The sequence below is a fragment of the Prinia subflava genome, chromosome Z, assembly GCF_021018805.1.
Source record: "Prinia subflava isolate CZ2003 ecotype Zambia chromosome Z, Cam_Psub_1.2, whole genome shotgun sequence".
Classification (NCBI taxonomy): Eukaryota; Metazoa; Chordata; class Aves; order Passeriformes; family Cisticolidae; genus Prinia; species Prinia subflava.
This window is the reverse complement of record NC_086283.1, coordinates 83,380,006-83,403,616: the sequence shown is the minus strand read 5'-3', so window position 1 is coordinate 83,403,616 and position 23,611 is coordinate 83,380,006. Positions and strand designations below refer to the sequence as shown.

The window sequence follows — 23,611 nt, the reverse complement described above, 5'->3', positions numbered from 1 at the left end:
GGGAAAGAACAGGAAGAGCATCTCTTTGTTTTTTTTTCTGGTTATTAGAAAAAAGAGCCTTTGGCCCAGAAGTTCTTAGTCCCCCTTGCACTGGGAATATGAGCTACAGAGACAGTGTTCCTTGCCTGTGAAGCTGGAAAAAGCAGCACAGTGAGTGAGCAGGGAGCTTGCTGATGTGCTTGGCACAGCAGGGGAAGACCTCAGGCTCTCCTCTGCACAGACACATCTTTGGGTCCCAGCTTTAGGCAATAAGAATGTGCTCTGCACTATCCCTCTATATTCCCTTGGGATAAGCTGCGTCATTTCCCACTCTTCTGAACTTCAGCTTCAAACTGTGGAGAAAGCAAAACTTCCTGGCAAAATGGTGTATCCCCTTTTGCCTGCATTTTAGACAAAACCCTTGACTAGGATGTCTATCTTTTACAAGGAATGCTCCTTTGCAAAGCTGCAGCTACCCTGGTAGAGGTATTGGGCTCCCAATACCACCCAAATATTCCGCAGCCAGTAGTTAACAAGAAGTACTAGAATAGGTGTCTCATTTTGAAGTTCAGGGTCATGGTTAAGTTTTGTTCCTCTTAAAGGCAGAAGGCAAAGCCTAATCTCCCAAAGCATATCTGCTGGCACTCTGCTCTCACCCTGGTGCTTTGCCCTGCCAACATGGAAGCATAGGAGGATTTTGCATAATACAATCATGCTTTCACAATCCACAAAAGAAAACCCGAGTTATAGCAACCTTTGTGACTCATTTTTCTTGTAAACACTTTGTATTTATTATCTTAGCAAGAATTCAAGACATACATGCATGAGGCATACAGCAACACATCTGGCACACATCCAGAACAGGCCTTAAGGAAAACAAACTCATGTTGATAAAGTCATAAAGCAGATCCTTTGCAGAGCTAACAAAAGAAATCTATGGTGGACATCAGCAAGCGCTTAGTCATATACTGGCACTGACCTCTTGCATCTGTGCCTTTTTTCTGAGTTCCTGTTGAACACTACCATTCTTAACAATGCACAGAAATACCAAAAACATTTCAGGAACACCAAATAGTCTTTGCATAACTAGGCAGAGAAATACTCTGCTAACACTAAACTTGTATATCCCCATGACAATCCGTTTATGAGTATACTTTCTTGTGTACTATTCATATGTGCTACAGCCGGAAGAACTGGGTGGGCTCTACAAATCCACACCTCATTTCCTCTTGACTTTGCAAGCAGCATTCATTGAACAGAACAGTTTTATTCTCATACTTCTCAGATACTAATGCAAATTCTAATGCTGAATTCTTCTGGGAGTTCCAGACAGGAGTGGTCATTGCTCAGTGTCCTTGATGAAAATTACAAGACTCCACCAAGTGCAGGATATACTACAGCAACCCTTCTCTTGAAGCTGGAGCTGCCTCTGGTGAAGTTTTGCCCAGCTGGATGCAGTGCTTGCCTGGGAGGTGGTGTTCTGCTGCTCTGAAACTCTTTGCATTTACTGTTTAGTACCTGAAAAGCTGACCTATGTACATGTCAGCAAAATACACTCCTTTGCAGCAGTAAGATAACAGCTATTCTTGAGACATTATGTTCTCCCTGAAAAGGTACTGGCTAGTTTAGAGGGAAAGGGAAGCATGCAGGTGGCTCAAGCCAAAAGCAAAGCTCCCTGTAACAGCACCGGGATGGATGGGGTTAAGTCTTCCATGTGGAAAAAAGGCAAAGTCTGTCAGCTTCTGCCCAGTGACAGAAGTCAGTGTCAATACATAACAGCCTCTGCACCGTTGGTTTGTGAGAGTTATATAATGACAATTTTGCAAAGGCAGATTAAGAAGAGATAACAGAAAAATAAATTATAAATACAAACAAGAATTCACCACAAGACAGAGGAAGACATAATTTGAATTGACACAACAAAGTGGAACTATACAGCCCTATAAAATGCAAATGTACTTATATACAAGGTTAGTTAAGGGAAGAAACTCTGACCAGTGACCTTAGAGGTAGCTATGGAACAGCTTCAGCCTTTTTTCTTGCTATCTTGGACCCATGAAAAATACTGTTTAGGATGGAGCTTGACATGAATTCACTAGCAAAGTTACTGTTTGTCTTGCCTTGACAGCAACCAACATGTTTAATTCGGCTCTTCTGAAGCCATCCAAAGGTAATATCCCCTCAGTGAGATGGGTCATTCCCATGTAACCCCTCAGTGGTGATGGTGCATCACCATCCATTGGATGTGCTGCAGTAGCTCCACCATTCTGGAACTGAAATGAGGAGGCCATGAAATGAAATGGAAATGAAGTACAAGGGAATAACCTTTGCCCATAACTATAATTAAACATTCAAAAGTCTAAGGCTACTTTCTTGTACCACTGAAAGCTCAATTCTATTGATATTATTTCTTCAAAGAGAGGTAGCTGCTTTCTTTGAATAAATAATATTCTCAGCAAAACTTGAGATTCAACTTTAGGATCTACTTCTATTGAAGTTACTTTGTTACTTAAAAAGACACAGCAGAATTGTTCTGTTATCAAGAAAATCATTGTAATATTGAAAGAATCCTTCCACAATTACCTCAGTATCTGTTTGTGTAATATATATTGATACATATCTTACATAATGCCAAAATATGCTTCCCTCTCAGAAGCATGATTTATTTCCATTATCATCAGAAAATACTAAGCCTTTTTTTGGTTTATATTGAGTTTTGTCATGTTTTGAACATTTTTTCATACAGTGTTTTGAGATTAAGCAAATAGCTCTCAATTGATAGTTCTGTTAAATACTCATGACATGCACTAGCAGTGCACACATTTATATTTTATGTATACATACTATATATATGAACTTACGCTATATATTTATAATATAGACTAGAACTATGCAACACTGTGTTAATTCATAGAACTACAACTTTTAGTCTGCAATAGAACATCTTGTAACAAATATTCTTTCAATAAAGATAGTGGTTGTCTTTAATATTAACTCCCACCACCAGATCCCTGTCCAGCGGGATCCATACTTTAGAAAAGAGAAGCAGTCAAAAATCCAGCAACTGGCTTTTCCTGTGCGGTTTGTGATCCCAAGTTCCAACACACTGACAACTTTTTTGGCTTCATCCTGGAGGTGGGCTGAACTCCTCGGTGAAATACAGCTATGGGACATGAGGACCGGAGGGTGACTGAGGAAAGCAGGTTCCTGAAAGTGTTCTCAGACCATGGTGAAGGGCAAGTTCAGTCTTGCCCCAAGTCTCCCCACATCACCAGGTTGCCCCAAGTCACCACTGCACAGTTTAGGGGCTCTGCCCATCGTTATCTATTTCCCACTTGGCATTCATGCCCCAGTGTTGCTGTAACTTTCTTCAGACAAATTATGTGATAGTCATCCTCCGGCAGCTACAGACAGCTAAACCCAACGCAGCAAGATTTGAGGTGTCTTCATCTCCCACTGTCCGTGGACCCTTTTCTTCCAAACCCACAAAGCCAAGGTCCTCTTCTGTTCCGCTCGCCGTGTCCGCGGGCAGCCCACGTTTCGGGGCAGAACCACTTGGCCACCAGGTTCAGGAACCTCTGCCGCAGGTGCCATCTGTCGCCGATGCGGGCCAGCTCCAGGGCGCAGTCCGCCGCCGCCTCGCTCCCTGCCGAAACGCGTGTGGTTACCGCTTTAATGACATCCCCGCAATACGGTACTTTTTGTCCAATTTTTTACTATTTCCTCATCATGAAGCACACCCCACCTCGCACCCTCTCTGTCCTCTACTCGTTGGGAGCAGCACCTGCATCCCTCTCTCCTTCACATGGGCGCCCGCAGCCGCGCCGGGCGCTGGCCGCCCGCCCGGTGCTGGAGCCGGGCAGCAGCGCCCGGGAGCAGCGCGGTGTGTCCCTGTCCCGTCCCTGTCCCGTCCCCTCCCGTCCCCTCCCGTTCCCTTCACCCTCCGGTACCTGCAGGAGCGGCGGGCGGCGAGGCTTTGCGCAGGGTCCGGCCAGGCATCATCGCGGCGGGGCTCGGTTCGGCGGGGCACGGGGCGCCCGGGCTCGGTTCGGCGGGGCACGGAGCGCCCGGGCTCGGTTCGGCGGGGCACGGGGCGCCCGGGCTCCTCTCTCGTCGGTGGCAGCAGCGGTTTGCAAACACAGGGGCGGAGCGCGGCGCTAAAAGCGGGAGTCCGGCGGGGATTTCCCTGCATCCTGACGTAGCGAAAAGGAGCGGGGATCCCGCCCCCCGCGCCGGGCGGGCAGGCGGTGGCGTGCCCGGGCGGCGCGGAGCCGCGGCCGGGACACCGCCTACGCTGCCGGCCCGGAAAGGGCTGGAGGGATGCGGTGTGTGGGGCAGGAGGAGATGGGAGGATGGGCTGTGCCCGGGGCAGGCGAGGTGGAGGGATGAGGGGTGCAGTGCAGTGTTTGGATGGCATGGCTCTGGCTGACACGTGCCAGGGCACAGTTACCTGTGCCTGCTGTAATTTTAGATGGTGCTTTTGGCAAGAAGCAAGAGCTGGAACAAAGTCACCCCCTCATGTCTTTGTAATTGTCGCACAAGGTTGGGAGAGTTGCCAGTAATACCTGGATCATTCATCTGCCTCCTGTCTTCGAGAGGGTTGATGTTTCATGTTGTGACATATGGCATGGACTTCTGCTTTTAGGGGAAAATGAAAACTGCTTGATGTAAAGAAAGCACAGATGGGTCAGACATAACAAGGAACTGACTTGTGGCTGAAAGTAAATAATTACTACCTGTCCCATCAAAACACAACTTAAAATGTTGTAGTGTAATACAGACCCACAGCAGGGTGTTGAGGGGCTCCATTCTGTGGGGTAACAGCCTCTCAAGTGTTGAGAAATTCTGGTGACTTTGAAGTTCCATTAAAAGAGGAATTATTCACCAGCTCAGTGCAGATAGCCTTTTCCCTGCTATTTCGCAGAATGGTGGCACACTTGAAACTCTGTGTAGGAAACCCCATCCTCCTTGGTGCCAGGCAGGAGGCAGGTGGCACAGCGGTGCTGCAGGGTTGTGGGAGGGGCAGTGGTGCCAGCTCACGACAGGGCATTTCTCAGGTGAGATGTCTAAATGAAAGCTATAGCTGGATGAGGCTTTTGCAAGGCCCTTCCCAAAACAGTAAATCGGCTCTGTCAGCACCATGCAGTGCTCCCTGCCAGATTGTGACCTGGTGTCAGAGCAGCTTAGGTTGACCACAGAGAAGTTTCTGATGTTTTTGAGGATGTATTGCCTTTCTCTCCCATAACCTATATGTCATGTGGGCTTATTTCCTTGACCCAATGTGTTTGGGGTCTCTTCAGTTGTATGAACACATCTCTTAGTAACTCAGCCCTGTTCAGGCAGAGCTGGCCTTCAGCAGCCAGCGCTGTTACATAAAAACTGTTTCTTCAAAACAAGTTTGTTGAGTTTTAGGAGGTGACAAGGCAGGTAAACAGGTCAGGAGGATGTCTGCATGACACGTCATCCCTCGTGGAAGAGGTGTGGTGGTCTGCAGCATGTGATGCCTGAGGCTGCATCTCACAGCCACAGTCTGACAGCTGCTCCACAAATCATGGAAGGCTCTGCAGAATGTCAGCACAGGGGGCTGGGGCCTTACTGAGACCCCCGCGTGCCCCTCCTGCCCCACCCTGTGTTCAGCAGTGCCCAGTGCAGGCAAAGTGCCCACCAACTCAATCCATGAGGTCATACTGGTCTCTTGGGTTGCTGGCACATGTGTGTGACTTTGCACATTTATTTTGCATGTTTAGACAGAGCCAGGTATGACCTGCAGCTTGTTATTCTTTGTGAATCTGGAGACAGATCAAATACTTGGGCAAATTATCTGAATTACTCTTCCTCTAGTGAGGCCAAAACCAAATTAACCTCAATTCTGTCCTGCTCAGAAACACTTCCTCACCCTGAAGGCAGATAAGCTTAAAGGGCAGCTTGTCTCTATAACCCTGCAGCCACACAAAGAGATGGGTCCTTCTTTAGGGCATATGTGGGAGAGATTCTTTCCTATCAGGGCAGCTGGGCACAAACCAGTGGGATAGTTAAGTTGAAAGTATGCATTTATTTTCTCTGTTTTATTTTAAAATAGGGATAAATGTAATAATAATGGGGTAATAAGTAATAAAGGATACAAGATGATACAGAAGGATAAAAGGTAATAAGAAAGTGGACACTTCAGTGTGCAGAATGGGTTAATAGACCAGCCTGTGGTCTCCTTTTTGCTGCATTCAGAGCCATGTATCTGAGTGCAGTGGTTTAATACAGGGAGACCCACTGCTGTTTAGAGAGGAATTGCCTCAGGTTCCAGATCTGGCCCACATCCTCGCAGGGTTTTACTGGTGTGTGAGGGAGTTACTGATGTGTAAACCACAGCCCATTTTGGCGGGAACAGCACATGGTGGGGCCACTGCTAATTATAGGATTGTGCAACAGGGCTGAGCGAAAAGAGTTGATTGTGGTTTCAAAAGCCACCAGCGAGCTCTGATGTTTTGTTGTTTCAATTCCCCTAAATAAAGAAGTGTATCTGCTGGAAGCACAGACCCCTGGGAATCTGCCTCTACCAGAACAGCCACAAAAGTTTTTTTCTTGCTGTGGCCACACTGAGCAGGACCATGGATCCCCAAGTGGGCACAGCCATGGCAGGGAGCAAAGCAGCAGCCCAAGGAGCACTGCCCACCTGGAGCAGCTGTCCAGTTTATTCCTGTGTAGTACTGTTTAAAGTTATTGCAATTACACAGCTGAGAAGAGAAAATCATCTCTAGATAATTTGCCTCAAGCTTCACCAGTGTGTGGGTGATGTGGTTTTATCAGGAATGTGTCATTAAAAGACAGCATGTGACATATTCTCACCACACAGAACAACAGTGGGCAGGCTTACTGAAAGGAAATCGAATGTTGCAGAAACAAAATCAAGAGTGAGAGAGAAAGGAAACTAGGTGTTTTTTCTCTGAACTCAGTTATTTGTGCTGAATCATTTTCAAGCTGTTTCTGTGCCTCCCTCAATGATTTTAAATAAATCTCTGGTACTGTTTCATCATTGGAGTATATCTTCTCATCTTCCCAAGACTGATGTTGACAGCTCTTGTGTTAACTGAGAAGCTGTTTGTTTTTCTGTCTCCCTTTTCCTGTTTCTGCAGACTGCAGAGTCAACAGTTCCTGTTGATCCCTGCATGTCTCTGCACCCGACCAGGAAACTTGCCTCTATTGTCAGAAGTACAAACCAAGGTCATTTCAGGAAAGTGCAGTGGCATGTGGCCATGGGCCATGCCAAGAGAGGGTGATTTTTATTTGGCTGGGTTTTTTTAAATTCTTCTTAAATCACTCCAATTCTTTGGTCTGCTCTTCTCAGGCACCTTCCCTCCAGGGATTTCTCTCACTGTTACAAGTAAAGCTTCCTAAATCCTCCAGCTTCAGGCATTAATCTCAGCCTCACTTTTCAGGGAACTGACCTTGTTCTGTGTTAATAATGTTCTGGTGGCAACTGCAGTAAAGCTTTGGCCTCCAGCAGCTACTGCTGTGCTGCCGACACCTCCACTGTGGTGAGGGAAAAGATTAATGCAGCTTTTGGTAGTTAAGTGAAAAACTCCAGCTAATTTGATTTTGATTTGACAACGTGATCCCGCACTAGCCAGGAAAAGAAGCTAAGGAGAAACTGCACGTCCACTGCTGGGATATAACCCCACTCTCACAGATCTCATGAGGTGTTTAAATTTTATCTAATGCTCCGCAATTAATTCTTAGACTCTCCCTCCTATTCTGTTCTCTTTCCTGCTTCCCTTGGAAGCTGAAACGCATCATTTTCCTAGTAAAAGGTGAACTGCATTGTTGCTCATATATTACAGTGCTCTGTCACTGGCAGAGGGATGAACACACACCTTTTCCTCTGCGACCACCTCTGTGCGAAGCAGGCAGCACTAATTACTTACTTGCAAAAAGCTACTGAAAGATGACTCCCATGTGTTGGATCTGGTGCCCATCCAAGGCAGAATGGGACAGCAAATTTTCCAGCTGAGAGCAGTAACTTTTGATTGAGGATGGGGTTGAATACCAGAGACACTCCTTGATACATCTGGAGTGTAAGAGGGTTTATATTGACTAAGTGCTTTTTAATCAGGGAGTATTTGTGAGGAAACTTTGTTGACATAATTTTCCTGGTATTAGGCTAAGATCAGTTTTAAATTAGATGGGGCAGATTATCTGGTGAGCTGAGTTTTCTGTGAAAGCAGAAAGCAGAGCCTCTGCAGATGGCTCCTTGTAAGGTCATTCCAATTCATCCCCTTGGCAGTCAGCAAAAAGGTTTCTAGCTGTCTAAAAACATTGTAAGAGATGGAAAGATTCACCAGGTACTTTGTTAAGCAGGTTTAGCACCTGTGAAGTTGACAACTCATAAAAGCCAGTCTTTACGACTGCTATCCAGAGGTATGAGTTAGGAAAGTAAATATTGGTGTCGATCACTGTTTATGACGTTGGTATTTGCTGAAGAGCTCTTCTCCATGTGTGTAGGTGTCTGTGCAAACGCCAGGCATAGTCTTAGCACAGCTGTACTATTACGGCTGGGTTTTTGCAGTGGTCCTCACTTGGATGGTAACTGCGGCTGTTTTCTGTCTTGCTATCTTTGCTGAGAATGCAAATGTTCTCCATTTTTGGAATTCTTCATTGCTTGCTGCTCTGCCAGATCTTTTTTGGGTTCTGGCTCCCTTGTTTTTCTGGTTCCCCTGTTTCCTGCACCTCCCCCGCATTTTGTCATAATTTTTGTGTATAGCCAAAGCAGCAAGAGTGGGGTTGGAAAAAAAAGGGAAATCCCATTTGTGAGACAGTTGCTGCTCTGCTGGCATACCACTGCCTTGCAGCTAAGGCAGCAACCTGGTAAACCCCACAGGGCTCAATATTATATCAGTGAAGGAAACAGGAGAATCAGAGAATTCAAGCAAGCTTTTCTGAACACCAGCATGATGATCTGAGTTTCCTGGTGTAGCACAGAGCCAGTGCCTCAGTGCTGCAATGTCTCCCCTGTACCTTTCCCGTGCCCTCCAGATGGGACAGGTGCTATTTTGCATGGGCAGGGGATTTTCAGACTATTGTGAATGATTTCTTTGAGCTGGGTTTTGGAAGTGCCTCTTTTGAACAGTCTCTCTTTGGATAAAGAATTCTTTAATGTCTCTAAATCCCACAAAACAGACATGAAGTGGAAAAGGTTATAAATGGAGCACCTCTCACCTCTCCTATGAGTAAAGACTGAGAGAGATGGGATTGTTCAGTCTGTGGCAGAGAAGGCTTAGGAGTGAACTAACTTTGACCTTCCAGTAGCTGAAGGGTGCTGAAAAGAACAACGGAGAGGGACTTTTTATAAGGGCATGTAGTGACAGGACAAGGGGGAAAGGCTTCAAACTGAAAGAGAGTGGGTTTAGATGAGATATCAGGAAGAAATTCTTTACTGTGAGGGTGGTGAGGCATTGGAATAGGCTGCCCAGAGAAGCTGTGGATGGCCCATCCTTGACAATGTTGAAGACCAGGCTGAATGGGGTTCTGAGCAACCTGGTCTGATGGGAGGTGTTCCTGTTCATGGCAGAGAGGTCAGAACAAGATCTTTAAGGTCCCTTCCAACCCAAGCCTTTTTATGATTCTGTGATTCTCTGAACTTAGAGCAAAATATAAAAAGATTTAATATGAGAATGCAGGGACTTAACCATGGGGGAATCTTTTGTGCAACATTCTCCCTTGAAATTTTTAGGGCTTTAAAAAGTGTTTTGTGTTTCATTCACTCTGAAGATTAGAACTATACATTTGAAAATGTAGATGGTGTGTTCAATGTAATAAATATAGGATCTCCTCTACTATTCAAATTGCCAGTGAATTATGTGAATAAGCCTTTAGGTGTGTTTGGTGCATCCTGGGGCCATGTGTTTGCCACAGTAAAGGGGGAAAAAAGGGATAATATGTTTTAGGTTTCACTTCAAAATGTCTAAAAAAGGCATGGAAATATAAGACCTTATTGTGAGTAGATCATCACAGTCCAGACCTCAGGATCTGGCAGAACTATAGAAGCAGTTTGTTCTGTTACCCTAAACATGCATAAACACACACACACACAAACACACACACAGACATTATGTGTACATTTTAGCGGGTTGTGATGAATTCTAGCAGCCTCCAGCCCCCAGAACATTGCTGGGGGGGGGCTGGACCATTTCCATTTCAGGATCTGCATGCTGCATTGTGGCAGTGTGAAACCTCTACATGAGAGGTCCCTTTGTGGACTGTGCTGGCAGAAAAGTGGCAGGCTGAAACTGTGTCTTGGTGAAAGCTGTCAGAGTGGCAACCAACTGTGAAGACAGAGGGACCACTTGACTCATCACTTGTATGACAACAGATTTATTTATGAGAGTGCTGACAACATACCATGTTGTGAAGTAGTTTCACTTTAAAACTTCTCCACTGATAGTATTGAAATGAGCTCATTTCCTTTTTCATTTTTTGTTTGCAGACACACAGAGGAGAAGAAGGGGCTAACTTTTGCTGCCTTCTCCAAACAGGAGACAAAAGCCTCCCAGATGGGTAGTCCCCCACAGCTCTGCAGACAAGCCCCAGGAGCCTCAGACACGAAGGGCTGGAAGAAAAGATATGCTGGTGGTGATGACCTTGCATAGAAATGGAAGGAAGCTTGTCCCTTCCTGTCAAAAAGGAGTCCCTCTTGGCTCCCAGTGCTTTCTCTGTGAGTGAGAGCAGCCCTCAGAGAGGAGGGGGAGATGCTGGAAGTGGACAGGGTGGTCAGACACAGAGAGGAGCGCTGTGCTCCCTGAGTTCCTGTTACCATGCTGACCCAGCCATTGGGTCCATCCATATCTGGGCTTCAGGAGAGCCCTGCTATGGGAGCGGCTCCATGTAGCACCATCAGCTGCAGATCATAATCCCTGCTTTGCTAAGTGAACCCTGCATCTGAGATCCTGCTTCATTTTTCCCAGGTGACATCAGAGAATGCAAAACCAGCACAGAGCTGATTTTTGATATCCACGCTGGCTCTGAACATGGGGACAAATTTCTGCCATGCATCCAAAACCTTGTGCTGGGGGAGGTGTGTCTCCAGACAGCATACACACTTTTGGCTGTGGCTGTGCTGCTGAGGGGTATTGGTTACTGGTGTGAGAGGGAAAGCCGTGAGGGTGACCCTTTGGTATTAAGAGTGTAAACAAAAAAGTGAGAAATAGCAACTCTCCCTTCAAGGGTAAGGACACCATGTTCTTCCTCACCAGAGACCTCTGTGCAGATGCACCGGCCAACTCCAAAGAGTATAAAGGAGAAGTAAATAGGGGAAACAGAAAAAAGAGGGTTACACTTAATAACAAAGTATTTTTTGTACTTTACAACCTGTTTCTATTCTCTAGACCCTATGTGCTATGGGAAAGACCTTTGTGTGCTGCTCCATGCCTCCTTCATGAGTGTGGGTGCTGTGTGTGTGCCCTGTGCCCCTCAGGAGGGCTGTCACCATTCCCACCTGCTCCACATGTGCAGGAGAAGAGTGGAGGGGTGTGGATGGCCACGAATGAGAAAACAGCAGGGGGACAGTCTGACCAAGTGTGGGGGTTGTGTCCCACAGGCACAGGTGTAGGAGCTGATGTCAGGTGACAGCATCTTGGGTTGCATCATGTTTTGCGGTCACGATGCCATCCTTCCTGCCGATTTCATCATCTTGTGGTGGGCTATGGTGTGTAACTGGGGAAAAGCACACACAGGCTGTGAAGCTGGAAGGAGCTCTTAGTCTGAAAACACACAGGAAGCCAGGGTTTGTTTTGTTGTTTCTTTGTTGTTGTTTTAAGGGTTTTTGTTTCATTTTTATGTTTGTTTCCTTGGTCTGTGTGCTGTTTTGGTTTTAACATAGGGTAATTTAATTGTTGGGTGTTTTCAGGTATCCAGCAGGGAAGAGGCTGCTGTGACCAGGCTGTACCTGTGCTTTTGGCTGAGCATGGTGGTGGAAAGGAAGAGGTGAGGGCAATTCTGTGCTGAAGAGCAGACAGAGGACCTTGGGAAAGGGGTGAGAGGTGGAGAAGCCTACCTGAAGTCCCAGGCTGTGGGACCAGTTGGCCTCAGGACTATCAATGTAATTGTTGCACCCTGAGTTGCACGTTCCTGCTGCCCAGCAGAGGCCACATGAAACAGAAATCACAGTATATCTAGCAATGGTGGCATCTGGGTCTCCAGCCCAGGAGTGTACAGGCTCACAGAATTGCAGATCTGGCCAATAAAATTGGCAGTGATAGTGACAAGTCTAAAAACCCAGAAAGCTCAGATGAAAATACCCACAGAAGTTCGGGTGCTCAGTCAAATGAAATAACATGAACTTTCAGTTTTGACTCAGGGCTTAATCACTATGAAAACTGCCTTTTTTGTGGTATTTCAGCAATTGTCAAAAATTGGAAAGTGACATCACCCATCAAAACTACAAGTAAAATTTTTGTTTTTCAGGCTTTTAAAAGCCTCAGTTAAAAAAGTCTTCGTATTGTATATGTGAAAACAGACTCACAAGAGCCATCAGTCAATGACCCATTGCTGTTCTGGGTAGCACAGATTCTCTTGAATCCCTCTTTGTGAATTTATCCCCCAAATTATGAAGCATGTACAGTAAGCAATGCACTGAATCTAGTGCTAGCATCTCTGATAATCATTGCATCTATCCATGGTATTCTTCACAGTGCCTGTTTCTGATTTTCTTCCTCTCCCCAGTTTTTCCTTCCTTCAGTTTTTCCTTCCTTCAGTTTTTTTCTTTTCTTTTTTAAATTTTTTTTTTTTGAATTGTAATGTGTTTTGAACAGCAGTTCTGGGTTTTGAACAGTTTTTCTCTTCCTTCTGAATGACACCATAACAACCAATCACATCCAAAAATTAAAGAAAAAAATTAATTTAAGCACATTTGGTAAGCAGTAACTGCACTGGTCTTCAATTTCTTTTTGTTGTTATTTTTGGTCTAGCTATCCCAGGTTGTAAGATATTGACACCAATTTGACATCGTTGTTGTTGTTATTATTATTGACTTTATTAATGTGTGAAAAAATTTGCTACTAATTTACAGATCATTTATAACATAATGTTTGGAAATGTGAGGTATACATGTAGTTGGAGCAATCAACAACATTATACATTTTACCTGATCCTTACAATAGCTTAATGGAATATCCCATTTTTTCAGATGCATAGACAAAGTGACCTGCAAGCTGGAAACCTCTAAGGCACAACTTTCCCCCCCAAAACCAGAAGAACAGTATTACTTCTCTTTCATTAGTATAAGGTTCATTACTAGAGACAGATTACAAACATCCCTGACTGTAATTTCCCATATTTGTTTTGATGTGACCCCACCTGGAGTACTGCATTCAGTTTTGGGACCCCACCATAATAAGGACATGGACCTGTTGGGACAAGTCCGGAGGGGTCAGGAAGAGGATCCTGTGAGAGCAGGTTAAGAGAGCTGGGGTTCTTCAGCCTGGAGAAAAGAGGTCCCTGGGGAGATCTTCCAGTAGATAATTAGCTACAAAAGAGCTGGGCAGGGACTTCTTACAAGGGCTTGCAGTGACAAGACAAGGGATAATGCCTTTAAACTGAAATAAAATGGGTCAGAGTAGACATTAGGAAGAAATTCTTTCTGTGAGGGGTATGAGGCACTGGCACAGGTTGCTCAGAGAAGCTGTGGATGCCCCATCTCTGACGGTGCTCAAGGCCAGATTGGATGGGGCTCTGAGCAACCTGCTGTGGTGCAGGGTGTCCCTGCCCATGGCAGGGGAGTCAGAATAAGACAGTCTTTAATGTCCCTTCTAACCCAAACCATACTATGATTCTATGATTTCATTTTTCAATTATTTTTTTATATCCTCCCAACAGTACAGGATCCTATAAATTCAACAGGTTGTAAACCTAGTGCATGGCAAAAATGTGAACTGAGAAATGGAGCCACTGACAACCAGGAAATGGAGCTTGTTCAGTGACCTCCCATGGTACCAAGACCTTGATGGTCACAGATTTTTCCAGGAGCAGAACATGGTGTGCTGTCTATAGAGCAAGAAAAAGGACAGGTTTCATAAAAGCAGAACCTCTAGGAGTTGCAGTCATGTTACAAAAAGGTATTTTGTACCTGCTATTTTGTTTTTGTCTACTAAGCTCTCCTCCACAGTCCCAGGTGTTTGGTGCTAAGCCATGCTTCAGAGCAGAGTTTTTTTGAGGGAGTGCTCAAGGCAGCCTACTGCTGAAGTGTTGTGTGCCCAGCCATGAAGAGAGAGGCTTTCTCGTGCTCTTCTCTTAATAGCTAAGGTCATTCCAGCTGGATACATCTGGCTGCTCTTCCATCCCCACCAACAACCAGTGCATGCTCACACCCAGTGGCAAGGCTTTCAGAACTGTGTCTCACAACATCCTTGTGGGCAGGCTCAGGCAGCGTGGACTGGATGAGTGGGCGGTGACACAGAGGGAGAACTGGTTGAGTGGCAGATCCCCAAGGGTCATAATCAGGGGCACAGGGTCTAGTTGGAGACCTGTCATTAGTGGTGTCATCCAAGATTCAGTACTGGGCCCAGGATTGTTTATCTCACTCCTCAGTAACTTGGAAGATGGGGCAGAGGCCTTCTCAGGATGTTCACTGATGACACAAATCTGGGAGGAGGGGCCAATACCCCAGAGGGCTCTGCAGCCCTTCAGAGGGACCTCGGCAGGCTGGAGAGATGGACAGAGAGGAATTGTCTGAAGTTCAGCAAAGGCAAGTGTCCTGCACCTGGGGTGAACAACCCCTGGCACCCGTACAGGCTGGAGGCAACCTGCTGGAGGGCAGAAGGAGAAGGGCCTGAGGGTCTGCTGGACAGCAAGCTGGCCATGGGCCAGCAGTGCTCTTGTGGCCAGGAGGGACAGTGGGGTCCTGGGGTGCATTGGGAGGAGAATTGCTGCAGGTTGGGGAGGTCATCCTGCCCCTCTGCTCAGCCTAGATGAGGCCTCATCTGGAGTGCTGTGCCCAGTTCTGGGCTCCTCTGTAAAAAAATACATGGAGGTCCTGGAGTGGATCCAGTGGAGGATGACAAAAGTGAATTAGGGACTGAATCCTCTTATGAGGAAAAGCTGAGTGAGCTGGGCATGTTCAGCTTCTAGAAGAGATGACTTGAGAAGGGACCTCATCAGTGTCTGTCAGTGTCTGCAGGGAGGGGTCAGAGGATGGACCAAGCTCTGCTCAGTGGTGCCGAGCAATAGGACAAGAGACAATGGGCAGAAACTGATGCATGGAAAGTTCCACCTGAACATGAGGAAGAACCATTGTGGGGCTTGCTGCACACTGGAACAGATGCCTGGGGAGGCTGGAGATATTTAAGAACTGGAGATATTTAAGAACCCTGTGGATGCAATCCTTGGCAAGGTGCCCTAGAATGACTCTGCTTGAGCATGGACACTGGACTGTATGGGCCAGTGTGGTTCTTTCCAACCTGACCCATTCTGTGATTCTGTGATATATGATGGAAGGAAATTCTCAATGTGAATCAAGGAGTTTTTGACAAATATGTTACTGGAATGGAGGGTCAAAGTCACTGTGTTCTCTGGGATCATTGGGTCAGTACATTTTCTTGTGGTTGCAAAGTATTTAAGCACATATGGTGGCCTTGAGGGAGAATCAGCACAGCACACATTAAGCATTGCCAAGCAGAGGCAGCTCAAACACATATCTATAATGGTGGCTATGGGACATCTGAGAAAGAAGATGCTTGAACCACTGTAAACAAAATGGGCATGAAGTAATATTTCTCTTCTGTTATTCTACCAGTTTCTGGCAATCTAGAAAAATAAGGACTTTTTTATTCAGACAATAAATTTAAGAGCTATTTATTAAATGAATACAATGATACTGAATCCTACAAGACGAGTTTTTTTCTGAACCCACTTGCACATTTGACTTGGACACTGCTGTTTGGCAGCATGGCTAAATTCTGCACAGGAGTTAGCGACCTGCAACCTGGTTACCCTAGCTCTGATTTATCACCTAATTGTTTTTCTGTAGCTCTGCCAGTATTACTCATTTCTAATTTGCATCATTTGCAAGACATGTGAGCTGGACAACTGTAGTGAACTTTCAGAAATCCAGGAATGATGAGACATGTTCACAGAAATAAACCTAGACCAAGCCTCTCTGTCTCTGAGGATGTTTGGTTGGTCTGTTTAATTTATGTCCATTGGCATAGAAAATCAGCTGATGGGAGGGCCTCTTTAAGAACAAAATGGAGAAAAACCTTTTTGCAAAGGAGGTAAGCAGTCATCAAAACTTGTCTACGTAATTATGGACTATATAGATCTTATATTTACTGAAACAGAGGAAATGAAACAACTTTAAACTACTTGTTTAAAACATGTTTCATCCAATACCCAGCATAATTAAAATCTATCTTCATATCTCTTTGCTTTGGCCTTAATTAATCTTTCCACGGTTCAGTAATCTCTGGTAGAGAGAAAAGGGTAAGAGGCCTCTTCACAATCCCTTTTTATAGTGTTTCTCTGATTGTTTAGCACTGAATTATCAGGAATCCTTACTTCTATGTGTAGACTAGCTGAAGATAATGGTAGTGATGGGGAAAAGGGATCTTTCCAAAATAATCAATTTTAGAAATTTTAGAGGGATGATAATCTTTACATATTTACAGTTGATGAAGCATACATATGAACAGGACCATGGGGAAAGCTGCACTCAATTAAGACCACTAAACTATATTCTCAGAGAGTCTTGAAATGTAAAACCTGGTGGGGGAGGAAAGGAAAAGAAGGACAGGACTCCAAGGACTCCATATGGGAATCATTATATTGCCTCTCTCCCTCCTACAGGCACCAGAGGAGTAGCCACTTCTCATTGTGTGGGGTCAAAAGCTCTGCTCATTACTTAATTGGTAGATAGTGTGCTGGAAAGTTAGTCTTTGTTTAATGCTACTTTCTACTCTCCATTGTGTCATGGAGCTTTAGCCTAACCACAGCCTCTCAGTGGAAATCCCCAACAGGTAATATTTTCTCTTTGCTTTATTCTTCTGGAATTTATTTTACAAAACATATATGGGAGTTGGTTTTTATTTAAGCCATTGGTGTAGAATACAAAAATGGAAGGAGAGGCCACCCCAGGGAAGGACATAATCATCAGATAAATATTTGTACCCCTTCTCTAAGTTCTTATCTCTGGCCCACAGGGTTGGGAACTGAGCCAGGCTCATGGCATTGTGACAAGCCATGAGCAGGGGATGGGATATATGATCTTCTTCTTTGTTGCGTCAGTATAACAGCCCAATTACCCAGTTGAACAGTTCCATCAGCTGACTGCTATCTTTCCCCCAGTACTGGGGTCCTGGACTTACAATACTACTGTGTATCCTCAAAGAGCTGCTCCAGTGGGTCATCTGCATGACCACAGTAATTTGGCCCTCTTGCAACATCTCCTCCTCCTCTGCTGTTGGCTTGCAGATCTCTCAAATCCCCATCCAAATTTCGGGGATAACAGGCATTGGAGTGAAGATGCACTGAGAGGTCCTCCCCCTCTGTGTGTGTGTGTGCCTAGAGGAGTGGGGTGATAAACACTGTCACTTGCTCAGAGAAGTGGATTCCTCTCCTCTGCCACCCCCACAGGAAAGTGAAATAATCACAGGAACTCTCAGTGGTGTCTCACTCTCTGTGTTGCAGTTTCATGAGCTTCCAACCAACAGACTTCACTACACAGCCATTTTGATTTCCTTTCCCCCTTCTTTGTCCCTTCCTTACTTTTTTCTTTATTTTTCCCCCTTTCTCTTTGTTTTCTTCTTTTGGGAGATGGCATATTTGTACACTACCTTTGAAAACCTCATCATTTTGCATTGTAGGACTGCTCAGACATCTGCATAAAATGTTTGCACTGTGCCCCAGCATGGGGAAGCTGCAGATGACAAAATTTCATTTATTTATTCACTGAGGTGGCCTGAAAATCCTGATATACAGGTTTACTAAAAGAGGACCTGAAATGACTCATGGTCCATATTTGACCCCATGTTTGAGGAAGATGCCCTCATGACTGTGAACAACCTGTTCAACGGGGCAGCAAAGGCACTGCCAGAGTAAGGTGTACTTTGAAAAAGGTTTTAAAATTCTGTGTTTTGGTCTCTGCATGGTAAAACTCATTTAATCAGTTTCCTCCCTTGTACTAGCCAGACCATAATAATGATCAGTCATGCTTACATAGAAGAATTTATTTTAAAAACGCTAAATGAACAAGAGGCAGAAAAGAGCTTGATTTTCAGAGGAACATGAGCAGACTTTGCATAGACAAATGCTGATGTAGTGATTTTGGTGCAACAAGCTTCCAAACACAGCCTTTGTTTAGGTGCCCCTATACAGTTTCCAGATGGAGGAAGGGAGACAAGTGGTCTCTATTTAACTTAAGCATAGTCCTTCAAAATGCCTTTCCACTTCTCAAAAGTGATGGAGAATGGGTGCTTACTGAGGTTGTTTTACAGGTCAGTCCTGAGAAACCCATGGATATGCCATGCAGCACCCCCAGTGCTCTGCTGCCCACATAGGTTTCCTGGGCACTTAGCTATGAAAGATACCACGAAGAGGGGTGCAGGTAGGGTAGGGTGATGGTGGTGGAAGTTTTGGAGTTTCCAGAGCCTTTCAAGCTGATTCAGGATGAAGAAGGAAAAAACAGTGAATGAAAGGAAAAGTACAAGACATGGTAAAGGATAGAAGTGTGGGATAAAGAGGTAAAGGATAAAAGTGTTTACATGTGTTGGAGTCAATTTCCATGGAAACAGTAACAGAAACTTGGAAACCGGAATGGTCTCTTACTCTCTTAGAGTTGGTAAAACAAGATCTTTAGGAGATCCACAGAGCTCAGTGCAACAGCAGGAAGCTGTTACTCAAGATTTTCCCAGGCTAGCTCCTAGGAAAGGGCTGATCTGTGTTCTTGGAGTGGAAACACAGACTGGTCTGCAGAGAGGAAAAATAATGGAAACAAAACCCCAAGCATTAAGAAAATCCAGTGAAAATTAAAGTTTTGCAAGAGATAATTCAGAGGGAGACTGTAAAACCTAGAAAACAGGTATTGCATCATTTCAGCAGGGGGTTAATTTATTATTCCGCGTGAGTGGGCACATCTCTGCCAGCCAGAAGTCACCCAGCAGAGCTGTGAGTCATCCCCTGAAGCAGCCCTCAGCCCAGTAAAATTCATGTCCATTTTCCAGCTTTGCTTGAATTGTGTATCTAGTTGCCCTCATTTTATAAACCAAACCCTAAGTTACTGATTCAAAACCAACAAAAAAAGTGCAAACTCTTTCAAGTCTGGATGAAAATAAGAATTAAGATTCTTGGACTCTGTGATGAGCCTTTGAGACATTACTTGTGGTTGGAAGGCTTGATCCTGAAAAGGTCCCTGCTTTAAAGCACAGTGAAATGGGTCACCCTGGTTATGTCACGCTTCTGTAAATACACACACTGAAAGGTCCCCAAAGCCCAGTACATTAATCTTTTCTATTTATGACTTTGTGAAAAACCTCACCCTCACCTTGAAGTGCATATCTTTTTGAATTAAACGTGGTTGCTGATGTCTGAGGTTTTCTTCACCTTGTAGTTCAGCCCTGTCTGACTGGTGATAAATCTGTTTTCTCTGACCAGCCACAGTAACAGATCCCTTTAGGTACAGTGGGTGAGCAGTTCCTCTCTATGGTTATTGTGTGCTGTAATCAAAGATCACTGTAGTCTGATTAAGACCTTCACTGTCAGTTTATCTGATTGAATGAGCTGCTGAAAAGAGGCATTGTCCTTTGCCTGGACCTCTCCAGGTGTCTTTGTTCTTGCTTTATCATTGCTGGTGGGTTGAAAAAGCAATGACCAGCTGTAGGTGAGTCTTGCCTGCCTCAGGACCCAGGCTTTCATTTAATAGCAGCAACTGAGAAAAAAAGTGCTCTGAAAGAAAGGGCTCCAAGCCGGTTATGAGGAAGCAGCAGGTTCCTTCAGAAGCTTAGCACATTTCTTAGACAGCATTTCTTGGCACATTTCTTCTGGGCAACATGACTTGAGGGGCCGGATCCATCCTTGGAAAACTGAGTTCCAGTGTGACTGTGTGAGGTCTTCAGATTCAGCCCATCCCTTCACAGAAGTGATTCCTGACTGATAATCTGATGTTATATTTTTGAAACTCACACTGTAGCACAAACTCCTTCAGTTTGGAGGCGGGCACAATACCCTGATACTAGACAGGCAAACAAAAATTCCAGTCAGCAGTTTGCAAACAACTGCATGTTACCTCTGCAAGAGAAGAAAGGAGCAACAGCAACCTTTAATTGTTTGAATTTGAAAAACTGATTTTAGAGTAGAATGTTGTATGTAGGGTTACTTCTTGACCAGAGAAACTGGCTAAGTCTATCAAAATTACATTTTCTGGCTGCTTCCCTGTTGTCTAGCCTAAAAGGATAGCTCATGGCTAGTGTGGGTTCATGGAAGAGGACATTAATTTTAGTCAGATATTCTTTACTAGGGGAAACAATTTAAATTAATAGGGAATAACAAATGAAATTTTTGCTTTTGATACCATATCTTTGTAGAGAAGCTGGGCACAGCTGTGGGGAGCTGGAGACAGCTGGTTTCATTTTGTATGAAAGCAACACTGCTGCAAGTTCTGCTTCAACATTGTGAAGGTGCCTGAGTGGAAATTTCAGATGTACGGCTGTAGTTTGCAGCTCACTCAGTTAGGGATGAATTTTCTGTCTTCACCAGAAAGGACAGTACATGCAAAGTGGCCTTTGTTTGGGTTATTTGCCCTCACTTGAGTCATTCAGCATCAGGGTGAAGTTTCCATAGTTGTGGTGTTCCAAGCAGGCCAGGGACTGAGAGGAGGAACATGCCTGGCACCTGTGCTTTGGCACAGTCCCCATGGCAGCCCAGCCCCAGCCCTGGCCCAGCTGCCCACGGGAAACAGATGGGCGCAGCTCTCCTGGCCCCCACAGCTGCAGCTCTGCGGCTGCTGCTGATGTAATCTTGTGTCTGGGCTTCACGCCATCTGCGAGCCTCGTGGCAGGCAGCCAGGAGTTCTCCTGCACGTGGGTGTTGATTCCCACATGCCTGTGTGTGTTCTCCCTCGGGATCAGCGAGCAGCAATGCCTGCTGTGTCCCTCTGGCAGAGGTTACCACTGGGTCAGCCAAAAGGGCAAAGGTCAAAAGCCGTGTCATGGCTGGAGCTGCAGCATCTCCAGCCAGTGCTGAGACCACCAGTCCAAAAGGTTTCAGTGGCAGCCAGTGCCAGATTTGACTCTAAAGTGTCCCTGGGGAAGCATGTGTTTCCTTAACTCACTCTCTTGTGGGATGGAAGTTCCCTGTATGGGGACAAAGGGAACAGTTAATAAAAGCTACCAAAAAGAAATCACGAAACTAATAAAATGTCTTATGCTTGCTCTGAGTGAGCTATACCAGATTTTGCATTGACCTGATGCTGGTTGATGGTAGAAGTTGGAGCTTGAAGTCCTGTTCCAGATGTTTGTGCAATACAGAAATGGCATATCTGACAGGCAGGAAACAATCTTTGGCTCTAATCCTGACAGCCATAGCCTAACCTCCCTGTGCAGAAGCTTTTCTTTCAGTGCTTTATGGTTTTCTTTGTAGCAAGGGAAAGAGGTAAGAAATTTTTCACCAGAAGTGCATACAGATAGTCTGTGTGTCCCATATCCCAGCAGTACAGGGAAAGGTGCCAAGAGGGTTTGCTATGGCTTACCACGGCTGAGAAATGTAGAAATGGAAAGTCGTAGCCAAGGGTCATAGTTATTTCAGAATGCCAAACCCTGCAGAACTGGACTTCAAGCAAAATCTGGACCTGCCTGTCCAGGTCTTTAGTTCAATCCAGAAATAGTGATCATCAAACTGATTCTGAGCATTCTCGTTCAGCCTGGAAGTCAAACGTATCATGCCATAGTTTCCTCTCCAAAACAGGAAAGCAATACCTCTGACTGCCATGAACCTTTAGTAAAGCAAACAAGCAAGCAAGGATGGACAGAAATGACACCTATTGGACACATCTGGGTACCATCTACAACAGATAAAATCTGAAAACACAGGCCTTTTAAAGCTGATGACTGCAATGACTGTGCTATTTTGGGGACTTGAGAGCCTAAGTACTTCTGTTCACTATAATAGGATTGTGAGGCATTGTTGTTGTTGTATTTATAACAAAGTGAGTTCAGACCCAGGACATCTAAGGGCAAGACTAACATTTCTCAGGAAAATATTGCACTGTTTCTGTGATTCAGTTCCCTTGCCCATAAAATGTGGAAGTGCTGTGGTTCCTTCCCTGCTGCATCAAGACCACGCTATTTAGTCCTTGAATTGTGTTTTAGAGCTGAGGAATTATTAAAGCTTCTTATTGTTTAAAACTCCTTATTACACCTTTACAACAAGCATTTTTAAAAGGGTAGAAAGGAGCAACTTGGTAACTACCACCCTGTCAGCCTCACCTCTGTGCCTGGGAATATCATGGAACAGATCCCCCTAGAAGCTCTGCTAAGGCACATGAAGGACAAAGAGGTGATTTGAGACAACCAGCAAGGCATCACCAAGAGCAAGTCTGGCTTGACCCACCCAGTGACCTTCTATGACGGAGTGACCACATCAGTACAAAGCAAAGGGTTACAGATTTCATTTGTCTGGACTTCTGTAAAGTCTTTGACATGTTCCCTCACAACCTTGTCTTTAAGTTGGAGAGACATGGATTTGATGGATGGGCTTTTTGGTGGATAAGAAATTGGCTGGATTTTTGCATCCAGGGTGTTTTGGTCAATGGCTTAATGTCCGGATAGAGATCAGTGACAAGTGATCCCTCATCACCCATCACCCTCAGTGGTCTGTACTGGGATCAGGACTAATCATCAACCACACCGACAGTGAGATCAAGAGCACCCTCACCAAGATGACACCAAGCTGAGTGGTGTGTTTGACACATCTTAAGGACAGGATGCCATCCAGAGGGACCCGGACAAGCTCAAGGAGTGGTTCATGGGAAAAATCATGAGGTTCAAGGCCAAGTGCTGCTGTTGCACCTGGATTGGGACAACCCCCAGGATCAGCACAGGCTGGGCATGAACAGACCCAGAGCAGCCCTGCCCAGAAGGACTTGGGGGTGCTGCTGGGTGAGGGGCTGGACATGCCCCGGCCATGGCACTCACAGCCCAGAGAGCCAAACGTGTCCTGGGCTGCATCCAGAGCCCCGTGGGCAGCAGGGGAGGGAGGGGATTCTGCCCCTCTGCTCTGCTCTGCTGAGACCCAGCTGGAGCTCTGCATCCAGAGCTGGGGTCCCAGCATGGGAAGGACAGGGACCTGCTGGAGAGAGCACAGAGGAGGCCATCAATATGATCAGAGGGATTGAGCACCCCTGCTGCAAGGAAAGGCTGAGAGAACTGGAATTGTTCAGACTGGAAAAGAGAAGGCTCTGGGGAGAACTTACTGTGGCCTTTCAATTACTAATATTTAATAAAAAAGACACAAACAGATTTTTTTTTTAATTAGGACCTGTTGTAATAGGACAAGGGGTAATGGTTTTCAAATGGAAAGAGAGTAGATTCAGATTGTTAAATGAAAGAAAATTTTACAATGAGGGTAGCGAAACACTAGATGGAACATGTTGCCCAGAGACCTG

General features: G+C 45.3%; 1 protein-coding gene across 1 annotated transcript; it reads right to left on the bottom strand.

Moving 5' to 3' along the window:
- Nucleotides 1-761: 761 nt before the first annotated feature.
- Nucleotides 762-4,188, bottom strand: PMAIP1 (phorbol-12-myristate-13-acetate-induced protein 1). The gene is made up of 2 exons (XM_063422442.1): nucleotides 3,930-4,188; nucleotides 762-3,625 (listed from the first exon to the last, which is right to left on the bottom strand). Exons 1-2 carry the CDS (start codon nucleotides 3,979-3,981, stop codon nucleotides 3,426-3,428), a joined length of 252 nt encoding a protein of 83 aa, XP_063278512.1. The 5' UTR covers nucleotides 3,982-4,188; the 3' UTR covers nucleotides 762-3,425.
- Between the last annotated feature and the right edge of the window lie 19,423 nt (nucleotides 4,189-23,611).

Coding starts and splice junctions, on each gene's coding strand:
- PMAIP1 (XM_063422442.1), bottom strand. CDS start 3,981: ATGATGCCTGGCCGGACCCTGCGCAAAGCCTCGCCGCCCGCCGCTCCT. Junction 3,626..3,929: donor GCCGCCCGCCGCTCCTGCAG/GTACCGGAGGGT, acceptor GCGTTTCGGCAG/GGAGCGAGGCGGCGGCGGAC.